This window comes from Medicago truncatula, chromosome 8 (assembly GCF_003473485.1).
Source record: "Medicago truncatula cultivar Jemalong A17 chromosome 8, MtrunA17r5.0-ANR, whole genome shotgun sequence".
NCBI lineage: Eukaryota > Viridiplantae > Streptophyta > Magnoliopsida > Fabales > Fabaceae > Medicago > Medicago truncatula.
Window position 1 is genome coordinate 37,674,279 of NC_053049.1, and position 12,075 is coordinate 37,686,353.

General features: G+C 32.5%; 2 protein-coding genes across 2 annotated transcripts; both read right to left on the minus strand.

Annotated features, from left to right (window-relative positions):
- Positions 1 to 310: 310 nt before the first annotated feature.
- Positions 311 to 2,540, minus strand: LOC112420269 (uncharacterized). Its single transcript, XM_039829170.1, has 4 exons — positions 2,072 to 2,540; positions 1,894 to 1,984; positions 830 to 1,822; positions 311 to 328 (listed from the first exon to the last, which is right to left on the minus strand). Exons 1-4 carry the CDS (start codon positions 2,404 to 2,406, stop codon positions 311 to 313), a joined length of 1,437 nt encoding a protein of 478 aa, XP_039685104.1. The 5' UTR covers positions 2,407 to 2,540.
- Positions 2,541 to 6,875: 4,335 nt separating this feature from the next.
- On the minus strand, positions 6,876 to 9,502 carry LOC120577611 (zinc finger protein 4). The gene is made up of 2 exons (XM_039829258.1): positions 9,176 to 9,502; positions 6,876 to 8,041 (listed from the first exon to the last, which is right to left on the minus strand). Exon 2 carries the CDS (start codon positions 7,943 to 7,945, stop codon positions 7,292 to 7,294), a length of 654 nt encoding a protein of 217 aa, XP_039685192.1. The 5' UTR covers positions 7,946 to 8,041; positions 9,176 to 9,502; the 3' UTR covers positions 6,876 to 7,291.
- Between the last annotated feature and the right edge of the window lie 2,573 nt (positions 9,503 to 12,075).

The following is a 12,075-nucleotide window of genomic DNA, read 5'->3' on the forward strand; positions in this document are numbered from 1 at the left end:
CAAATATATGCGGTTTAATTTGGTTCAATTTTTGGATATTCAAAATGCAACATATGTAAAAAAAAATTTATTAATACTAATGTTACACATAAAATTCACCAGAACAACTTTACCTAAATCAAAAAGTAATTTTTTTAGAGAAATTTAGGTTTATGGTCTAAGTGTACACGTCATGTTTTTATTTAGTTTATTTTTTTATAACCATATTTTTATTTAGTTATGGTTTTTTTTTTTTTTTGAGCATATTTAGTTATGGTTGACTGTGGCTAAATTTATTATTTGCATATGTTATCAATTTTTTCCCAAAGGTTCAAAGAGGAAGTATTCCCTACAAAAGGTTAAGAAACATTAGTTCGGGAAGAGAATTTTTTTTTTTTCTGACCCACTTTTCGAAAAAAAATTCAAGTATGACCCCCTATGGAAAAAAATTCCCAAAATGACCCACTTTTGGTTTTTTTTTTTTTTTTTTTTTTTTGTCTTTTAGTGGCGTTCCCGCCACCTGAAATGGCGGGACTGGCCGCCGGAGCTGACATCCGTCACGTCAGCCGTCGCGTCAGGCTGGCGCAACTTTTTTTTTTTATTTTTTTTTTCGTTCCCGCCGTTTCATCTGGCGGGACTGATTATTTTATTATTTTTTTTCGTTTTTTCTATTTTTCAATTAAATAATGATGATAAATAATAATAATAATAATAATAAATAATAATAATAATGATAAATAATAATAATGATAAATATTTAATAAAAAAACTACTTTCTCCGCGGAAACCAATTACGCCAATGTAAACTATGACCTCCCGTAGCACATAATTTATCTTTTTTGTTCCGTACGGGTCGTTGGTGTTGCTCTTCCGCTTCGTCTTCCTCTTCCACATCCTCGTCAAGAATTTCAGCATCATCGTTAGTTTCCATAGCGACTTCATTTTGCATTTGTGAAGCTGAATTGGTCCAGATTTCATTAACGAAGTTATCGTCATTAAACCCTGCTGCCAGATTTTCTATGGGATTTGTTTGTGAATTTGGCCATTGAGGTGCATAGCTTGTTTGGGGATAGTTGACAAAGTGTGGAGGGGTTGGTAGGTTGAACGAGGAGTATTGTGATTGGTCTGGATAACCGGTTTGTGTGGTGTATTGAGTTGGATTGTAGTCATCAAATGAATAGTTTGATGTTCGAGAGCTTTCTCCATGATGACTTTGTTGAGAATAGCTTGGATATGGGATTGGGGTGTTATGTAAGATTTGGTTTGTGGGTTGTGGCGGTGATTGGTAAGTTTGGTTGTAGTTGTAGTTGGTGGATGGGTTAAAGGTTTGGTCAAAGTTAGTGGGTGGAGGTGTATTTGACCACATATTTTCATCTGGCACCGTATAAGCTTGTGGGACTGCAGGATAGTCACGCGGCAATCCTGGTAAAATTGATGCACATGCTTGCCTTGGGTTTGACAATAATACTTCTCTAGAAAGCCACAGATAATCTCCGAAAAATTCCCAATACCATGCAAAATATTGACGATTTGGATAAACCTCATGGTTATACCGAACGCTGTGAAGTGCTAATTGATGACGTTGGTTCCAGTTTTGGACTTGACGATGATGCTTATCTCCCCACGAGCCTTTAATTCTATCTTTTGACAAATTAATTTTGTGGAAATCTTTCAAATTTTCTGGTAAGGAAGGTGGGTGTTGCGGTAAGCCAAATTGAAGCCTTACTCTGTCTGTCTGATGTCTCTCGACAATCTGAAAACAGATGAGATATGTGTTTGCAGACCATATCTGGCTTTCTTCTTCGTTGCTGTAATTGAAGTTGACATAAGGCCTCCAGGAGAACTGTTTAAAAAGAATGAATATTAGTCTTCAATTGTTGACTAAAAAGCAAAGACTAACAGAAAGTGTAATACCTGATCATATGTCATGGTGTCGATTTTTAAACGAGTACATACGAGATTATGGCGAGGATTTTCCACGAATTTATTACCATGTTCTAGCCATCTAGTTAATTTTGAAAATGTTATAATTAGTAAAGTCTGGATAAATTTATGTAAAAATTAATAAAAAAATAACATTTATTTTACTTACATATTTGCCAACGGAAGTTGTGCATGAGCTTGTGGGGGTATCCTTGGCACGGGAGCTAAGCATGACATTCTTGACCACGCCCATGCTTGCAAGAGAATTGTGCACCCAGGCATTTCGGTATTGCCATATATTGCACCGTCACACAAGGATCTATATAGCGTGGCCAAACAAGCTGAACCCCAACTATACTGTCCAACCTCCTCAGGTGATTTATCCAACAATTGCAAAAACGACAAATGTACAAGATTACCACTATTATTAGGCATTATTCGAGAGCCTATCAAGTATAAGACATAGGCTCTAAACAAATGTAGAGTTGTGGGGGGACCTGTCATACCAACACCGTTGATATATTCTTGAAGCCATGATAATCTTATACTCTTCCCGTCATGGCGAGAGTTTAATGGCTTACTTCCTAATATAGGTTCAACAATGTCCCACCCAACTTCTGTTTTACATTGGCGTAATTGGTTTCCGCGGAGAAAGTAGTTTTTTTATTAAATATTTATCATTATTATTTATCATCATTATTTAATTGAAAAATAGAAAAAACAAAAAAAATAATAAAATAATCAGTCCCGCCAGATGAAACGGCGGGAACGAAAAAAAAAATTAAAAAAAAAAGCAGCGCCAGCCTGACGCGACGGCTGTCAGCTCCGGCGGCCAGTCCCGCCATTTCAGGTGGCGGGAACGCCACTAAAAGACAAAAAAAAAAAAAAAAAAAAACCAAAAGTGGGTCATTTTGGGAATTTTTTTTCCAAAGGGGGTCATACTTGAATTTTTTTTCGAAAAGTGGGTCAGAAAAAAAAAAATTTCTCGGGAAGAATATTTTGACGGCGATGAGATGATATGGGTGTTTTATCGATGGAGAATCATGACGATGCTTAGGTGATGTGTTGACCAAAGATGGTCGCATTGAGAAAGATTTTTGAAGAGGTAGAGGAGAGGTGTTTTCAAAGAGGACAACTAAGAGATCACTGGTGGAGCTTCGATGATGATGACTATTGTGGGGATAGGTCACGTTTGAGTTCATCATGGATTATTAAGTTTTGTATATTGAGTCTAACTAATATATATAAAATTAGTTTGTAAAGTGAGGTCTTTATACATTCATGTTAAACTTTATATTTATTCTACGTGAGATTGTAGTTTTTCTCCGTACAGATTGATACTTCCATAGGAACTAAAAAAAACACTTCAATTAGATGATGCATGCAACTAAAAATTATTGAGTAAATAGTCAATTATCCTCCGAAATTGCAGCTTTCGTCAAAAACCCTCATGAATTTTGCAAAACTTCAAAAACCCCCTCGAAATTGTCAAACGTCAGTCAAATACCCCCCTCCGTTAATTTCCTCCATCCAACATGCTGACATGGCTGTTAACTGCCACATGATCAAAAAAGTCATGACATGTCACGGGGGTAATTGACTATATTTTTAATTTTTTTTTATAAAAAAATATGACTTTTTTTTCTTTTCAAAATTAACATTTGTGTCACCCACTCACCTTGCAAATATCCCGTGAAATTTAACATTTACGTGCATATACCCCCTCAAATTTAAAATTTATGTATCAAATACCTCCTCAAATTTACTCCACCTGTTTTTAAGTGTAACCATATTGTTGTTTCATATTGAGGAATCATTATATTAACCTTTTACAATAAAAACTACACTGATCTTTCATATTAGTTAGTTTAATTGCTCATATGGATAATCTCATATTTATAAAGGTTTATTTTATATTGTGAGAGTAAATCAAGTACAATGCTACTGTGACTGTATTTCGCAGCTTATGTCATGCCAATGTGAAATTCTGATTTGTTGCTGATATCATACAGGCATGCATAATTTATTCTAAGTTTTATTATACCTTCATAATCAGAATTAGTTATGACATTGTACTTTATGAAGCAAACATAATTATAAACATAGATTCATGCCTAGGCAAACATAATAAAGGTTGTGTCAATCTAAACATTTAGATATTAATGCATTGTCTCCAAGAATGTTTATCTTTTTTATGAAACTGAAGATATTATCGTCGTAAACTATGTTTTTTAAATTTTCATAAGTTGTTCAAGACAAAAATTTATTCAATTCAATTGCTATCTTTTTCATATGGGTTTGTTCATCACAATTTGTGACTTCTAATGTATATGCATTAAGAAATACTTAAGTTTTATACTTGCAATCTCCCACTGATAGTGTTCATAAACACAACCTAAATTCAAAATTAAATTAGATTTTGATGTATACAAGCTATATATGTTTCTTAATTTAAAAATATGGTTTTTTAACGTTACAGTAATTAGAGTAAGAAAATTTAATCATGTAGTTCAAACTTTAGGAAATGGCAACTTTGGTCTTTGCAAGCTATTTGTATTTGTAATCTTTTAGGTGAGTATCAAATATATAGTCACTTTAGAAAGCCATTTCATAGAATATTGACCAAGTGTTTTGTCATAAGTCTTAAAAAAAAATAGTTGGACTTGCACGTATTGTCATTTTTTTTGTACAAAGTATTTTTGTCATGTTAATTTTCCTTTGTAGTTAATTAGCATGCCTTAATTTTTTAGGGGTATATCCACGCAAATGTTAAATTTCAGGGGGGTATTTGTAAGGTGAATGTGTGGCACAAATGTTAAATTTGAAAGAAAAAAAAATCAGATTTTTTTTAAAAATAAATTAAAACTATAGTCAATTACCCCCTGTGACGTGACATGACTTTTTTGATCATGTGGCAGTGCCACGTGGCAGTTAACAACCATGTCAGCATGTTGGATGAAGGAAATTAACGAAGGGGGTTTTTGATTGACGTTTGACAATTTCAAGGGGGTTTTTGAAGTTTTGCAAATTCAGGGTGATTTTTGCCGAAAGCTACAATTTCAGAGGGGATAATTGACTATTTACTCAAAATTATTACAATGCCATAAGTTTACATTGAGAGCCTTCGACTCGAGTTCATTGATGAAAATAAATTTAAATAAAATCGTTATCACTAATATAATATTTTATTTTATGGTTAACATAAATTTTCGTAAAACATTATATCAAATTAAAATTGAAAATTTAATTATTAAAGTTACATTTTTTTAAGAAAATTATTAAAGTTACTTAAATAGTAAATTTAGCCACAATTATGTTTTCTTCATAATCAAGTTGAATGTATTATGTACTGAAAGTTACATATGAGTGGACAACAAGGGTCAACAAGCTGTGCCACTACGTTTTTTTTTAAGGAAAAACCAATCGTTGAAATTCAAACCCATATGATTTTCTACTTTCAAATTCAGATTATTCCACCCAAAAGCTACACTTCCGGAATTGAGGTAAAATTGAAAAAAAGTCATGGAATTTTTTTATAAAATAGGCGGTGCTAAAAGCAGCACCCTTTGCACCTAAAAGACCTAGTCCATAGTGATCCTGGTAAGCAGCATTGAAATAAAATCAGGTTTTTTTTTTTAACACATCGTAGAAGAAGAAAAAAAAAAAAAAAAAGCTTCCTAACATCTCTGAGGGGAAAAAAAATCAGAGAGGTTTTTTTACATCTGAGTATGACCTATTTATCAAATTTTGTATTTTAAACTTATTGATTTAATCTGTATATGTGTTCTCAAAAAAAGAATTTATATACATTTTTATAAGCCTTTGAACTTGTCATATATCAAATTCTGAATAATGTAACAAAAAAAAAAAAATCTAATTCTTTTGGTTAAAAAAAGATCTAATTCTGAATAGACATATTTTTTAATATTAAATGTTACCGTAGGCTATAAATATATATGCTTCTGAGATGACATAAAACTTAGTCTTTTCATTCATATATACTTTAAAAAATTTACTTAATTTCTCTAATAATAAGTTTGTTCTCATCTGGTAAACAGTGTAGCTCAGATGGTAAAAAAATGATAAAAAACATATAATATGTGGAGCGAGAGTTCGAACATGTAATATCATTTTTACTGCATTTAACATGTGTGAGTTATATTGCTAGGTTCTTGAAACGTTCCATGGATGGCATGCCTTATTCGCATAACACCCTATGTGTGATTATGTTTTAGTTCTTCAATACCCATTTAACACCCTATTTTTCATGCATTTCTCTTTCAATCACATTACCAACATATGTTACATATCACCTCTATTTGATCGATCACTCTCTTGATCTCTCTCTCATGTGTATGGTGTTCAAAGGTAACTTTCCATCTTTAATTTTTGTGTTCTTATATACACCGTCATTCCTTCCGTTTTAATGCAATGGTTTACATAGATTCATAGTCACATGTGCATCTTCAACCACATGGTCCACATCTCTGCATTCTCATTTTCATGTCCTTGGGCACCTACGCTACGCCCTTTCAAACCTTCAAGAGTCTTAGCCAATATTGTGGTCCAGTGGAACATGGACAAGAATCTAGAACTACTAGGACTTTATTTGGTAGCATAACTAACATTTTATAAGCAAAGATCTTGCTAAGCTTTCAATTAAACGTACGGTCTTTCAGAGGTAAGGTATGAGACTACTATAACTTGGACATGTGTGTGATAGCATAATCTTAATTGAAGGTTTTTTGCTAGAACATTGGAAATAATGAATGAACTCAAACCAAACAAAATAGATCCACTTTGAACCACACCTCATGGTTCTTATATATCAAATTCCAGAGATACATCATTTATTTAGACATAAAACATCTACCCTATTTTGCTAAACTTAATAGGACAACAATGATGGGGAAAATACAAATTAGAAGAAAACATTAATAAGGTGAAATTACAATAAAAAGGTAAAATCGCCATTGGAAATACACATCTCACTATACATACAATGCATTCTTGTCTAGTAATCAATAATTTAATGTCCGAATAAAATGATACCAAAGACAAATAATCTTAAGATAAATGATACAAGCACTTGGCAAAACCTTCATAAAGTCATAAACCCCTCATAGAAAATAATAATAATAAACGAGTGATTGAGAAATTTTAGATGAGTGTAAAACAATGAATGAACCACTTCTTACAACCACCAACTCATTATTTTCTCAAGGGTTTATCTATGTTTTTTTTTTTTTATGAACCTATTGATCATTTTATGACTGTCCATGAAGGGATTTGAACTCGGTACTGAAGTTACATAGTCAAGCTCTTACCACTTGATCGAACCGACACCTCATAAAAATGGTTTACCCCTGTTTGCATCATCTCTCAAATCTTATAGCTTCAGTGTAAGATCAGGAGATGCAGATGCTTGAGGTGGAGGAGGTGCCATTGGAACAAAACTAGAATTTGAAGTTTGAGGATATCCTATATTAACAACTCCTCCTTGATCCACCTGTCTAAAACTTCCGGGCCAAAAGCTACCTACATCATCATCTTCAACGTAAACTAGCGATCCAAAATGGTTTCTATCAAATTTCGCAGCAGCTCTCATATCTGGAGCTCTCATTGATGATGATGGTTGCATATGTCTTTGATGCATTGCAGAATGAGCTTCAACACCGAGGGACCGAAAAGGCGAACCATGAAGAGGTAGAGAAGCAAGGCTTGTATACCTTTCGGTGAACATTCCCATTCGCATTGCACGTTTAGCCATCGTCCTCTCCCTTTTGTGAGCGTTCTGATGACCACCTAATGCTTGCGAGCTATAGAACTTCCTCTTGCAGTAATTACAAGAGAATATCCTTGGAGTTACCGATGGCGAAGCATGAACTTCAGCAGCTCCTACTTCGCTACTAGCATCACTTGAACCCATTAACTCGGCTTCACTCGAACTGAAATTGAGTGTCAAGTCAAGGGTCATAGGATCTAGATCTTGGGGTGCTTCTGACTGATTTTCAGGTTCCAAGTTCAAGTTTGGAGTCATCATTTTTATGAACCTTATATGAGCTATAACTTCTTTTCCAGAAGGCAAGTTGGATAGATCAAATGTGGCAAATTGATTAGCTTATCATGATACTGTCACCTACATTATGATGAAAAACATTATATGATATGTAAAGGTTGCTCAATGTCAACAACATCTTTAACTAAAAAGATTTTTATGGAAAAAAGAACTTTTGATCTAAAATTCATTTTGTTTGCCCAAAAGAGGAAATGGCCTTCAAACTATCACATCAGTAGTAAACTATCTTGCCAAAGAAGGAATTAGAAACTTAAATATGTAACAATTTAGATTTGGTCCTTAAAAGAACCCAAATGTTTAATTAATAGATCCACAACAAAGGAATTAGAAAAGTAAGCAAACTGAAAGGGGGGGCTGAGAGGCTTCACACATTTAATCTGATTTCATATTCTTATTGCTAAATTAATTGCTTGTTTGGTTTCATTAAATTATGCAAAAGAGAATATTGGCACTGTGTGTTGTCTGTTTTGCAAATATAACACTATTCAAACTTTTACAGTCTTGCATCCTTTATTTGCTGGGGAAGCCAAATTATATTTTTTATTAGAGTTAAATATATTTTAATCCCTATAAAATTTTAATTTTTTGTAGAGCAAAATTCAAGATAATTGTAGAAAGTAATCACATATTTAACCCTTAATTAACACTTCTATACTTGCATCGATTGATATGATAAGTAACCAGTAACCACTCAAGACTACTCCTAACTATATAAGCAAATAAATAATCAATCAATTATGGAAGATTGGAAACACTCAAACTCTATAAGATAATCAATTATGGTTGGATTGGTTATTGGACAAAGGAAGAAAAAAAATGTTATTAACATCAAATTAGCCTCCCTTTGACACTCACAGCTTAGATCTAAATTTCAATACTCAAATTTAGGAAGCTTAATTACCTTCTCTTTTGTTAGGAAACTTATGTTAATATATTAATATTCTTGCAAGTTAAAAAATATTGTCCAAAAGAATAATTCTTGCAAGTTAAAGTAAAGCTTCAAGGAACTGCAAAGCACAATAAAGATTAAAAAAGAAGAGGAATACACCAATTAAAGAAGAAAAAGAATAGGTGAAGAAAAAAAAAGATAACCAAAAAGAGTAAAGCAGAGTGGTGAAGGAGAAGAAATGCATGGAAGAAAGTGTAAAAGAAGCAAATGTTTAGGTGATGAGATGATTGAAAAGATGTACTTACATAAGCAGCTAGCATAGTACGAAAGAAACTAATATATGCAGCAAAACCAAGTAGTGACTGGGAAGAGTATCAGACAGAAGCAAAAACAGACGGTGGGAAGCTTTTTCTTCTAGTTTCTAGGATAAAGGAGGAGAATGAGTGAGTTGATACTTAAAAAGGAGATGATAAGATTACAGAAAAAGAAAGACTTATGGGAAAGCAGAAGAGAGATGGTATTGGTAGGGTTGTCAGATAACATAATTACATAACACAACACTACAAGACATATAGTAGAGATGAAGAGGTCAGTTGTTTTTTGTTTTAGTTTGACATTGATGGGGAGTGTGGGAAGTGTGGGGAGTGTTAGGAGCAATAATGAGTTAATGGTTCATAATCACTAAGAGACCGAAACATTACGATCTTCATTCAAAATTTTAAGACATTAAATTGGTCTATGCGCTAGACGCAAACACTAGTTTGCCAGGCGTATGGTTGTTGAGTGTTTAGGAGAGTGTTTGCTTCTGCCTACTATGTGAGGTGCTGAGACCAGTACGGTATGAGCCGTACTAGTGCTGACTCATGTGCTAGGCACACGAGGAAGTGTGATTGGCACACAATTTAGTACATGGGTTCGAATTTTCAGCTTTTGGAGTCTAAAATGCTAAGACTGGTTCTTTTTCGTGTAATCTCATAGAAGCAAAAGAGGAGACTCTTAAGAAATGTATAGGCTAAGGGTTGGTACCTTTTAATGAAATTCGAGGTTTGGGAAACAAATGAGATTGTGAGAGATTTGTGTGCAATTTGAGTGAATCTTGAGAGATTAAAAGAGAAGATATTTGCGACATAAAAAACTATAGGTTGGTGTCTTTTGGAAGTAGATCGACTCTATAGTTAGAAAACACTTTGTAAACACCTTGACACACTGAAAATCATTGAGTGATTGTAAAATGGTAGATGGGAAAAATTTAAGGGATGCTCTTAAAGAGCATTGAAAGCTAAATTTTGTAGTCATTTTTAGTGGAAAATGATAAAAATTAAGTTTGCTCTTAAAAAACTTATTAAAACTAATTTTTTATCATTCTTTGTATCTGTTCATATTGACTCTTTGATATGTTAATGAAGAATGATCAATACATATTTATTTCATATGCATATAAGTTGAAGTTTTGTTATACAAATTTTGACCAAGATTTTTTTTATTTTTTAAGAAGTTAAAATGAAATATATTAACCAAAACTTAGTCTCTCAAGCACAAGGTGTGCCAGAGAAGAACTAAGGTAGAAGAAATGTTTGTTACATCAGGTTAACAATGAAAAAAAAGCGATATAGTCATGATTCAAACACACTTAAAATACAGAAGCTAAAATAAATTAAGTGATAACTCCCAAACATAAAAGAGGATTAAGCCACCACATATAATAATTAAAATCAAAATTAGGATAATTTGCCTTCAACCATCAGAAGGATTGGAGCTTAACTTTATCTATGTTGAATGATTGAATTCTCCTTTTGTTGAAAAATTCTAGCATTCTTATCACACCAAATAATTCAAACAAAAAAGCCAAATTAAGTAAAAAACAAAACACTATTTTTTGAGAAGCCGCCTAACAATCGAAAATGAAGCAAGTGATACTTTACTACGAACAAATTATAACATACCAAATTTATCTAAAATAGTCACAAGTCAAAAGATAATCATATTCATCTTGACCAAGAAAATACTTAACTAAATCATATTCTAAATTTCAAATTTTTTGAATTGTATCGCACCCTTATTTATACTACTTATCCGTTTCATAGGCCACTTGGTGATGATAATAATGTAAGAAAGGTAGTTTTTTTTTTTTTTTTAACGGAAAGTGTAAGAACGGTAGTTAATTATGAGTTTAGATGAGTGTCTGTATCTTTGTCTGTGGGATGGTTGTTATTATGGAAAAAAAGGACGGACGAAAAACAGAGACTGCGAGAAAAAGCAGTCCCCACTTCTTCTCTGTCAACAGCACCAACAATAAAAGATGCAACATGCTCCTGCTCAATTACAAATGTGACAAAATTGTATATAAATATGTAAAAGTCACTATGGTTAATAATTTCACACAATTTTTGTTTTAATTTTAATTTTTTTTTTGTCAAGTAGTCTAGTGGCTAAAACTCACACAATTAAATTGTGGAGAAGTGGAATGTCTGGGGTTCGAACCCCAGCACCTGCATATAATATACAATATCCCTACCAACTGAGCTAAGCTTACGGGGATGTTTTAAACTTTTATTAGAAGCAAAAAAGATGTGCAAAATTCTATAAATAATTTAAAAAAAGGTCATGTTAACTTATGCTCAAGTTAAAAACTATAAAAGGAAATGAAAATAAATTTTGTATTGAAAATATAAATTATTAACTTTTAGAACATTAAATATACAAGTTCCAAGAAAATATTTCCATCTTTATTTTTTTAACTTGTGTCTTAAGGACACAGATTATTCTTTCGGTTTAGAAAACTTATAATAAGACAATAGGGTGGTATCCAACCACAACTTTCACACTTCAAATCTCATTAGACATTTATCTTTAATTCACTGTTACTCCCTCCGGTCCTTTTTATAAGAAAAGAAATAAAAAACATCAAAACCAAGACTATCATTACTGGTTGTAATTTTTTAAATGTTTTTACAAATATACCCTCATAAAAATTTGTGAGATATTAAATATACTCTCTAATATTAAAAAGACAAACATTAAATGAGGGTTAGAAAAATCTTTTAAACAATAAATGTATTTTAAAGTTTTGACTTTTTCTTATATATAGGATCAAAGGTTTTTTTGAAAATTTTCTTATAAAAAGGACCGGAAGGAGAATAATAAATACACGAGTTAGCTATTGAGGTTTGGAACCATACAATTCAATTCAATATTTCTGCAGATA

Excerpts from the sequence above, each read along its gene's own strand:
- LOC112420269 (XM_039829170.1), bottom strand. The coding sequence starts at position 2,406 with ATGACAGGTCCCCCCACAACTCTACATTTGTTTAGAGCCTATGTCTTA. Across the intron at positions 1,985-2,071 it reads CAACTTCCGTTGGCAAATAT|ATGGCTAGAACATGGTAATA; the intron begins GTAAGTAAAATA and ends AAAATTAACTAG. Across the intron at positions 1,823-1,893 it reads ACACCATGACATATGATCAG|TTCTCCTGGAGGCCTTATGT; the intron begins GTATTACACTTT and ends CTTTTTAAACAG.
- LOC120577611 (XM_039829258.1), bottom strand. The coding sequence starts at position 7,945 with ATGATGACTCCAAACTTGAACTTGGAACCTGAAAATCAGTCAGAAGCA.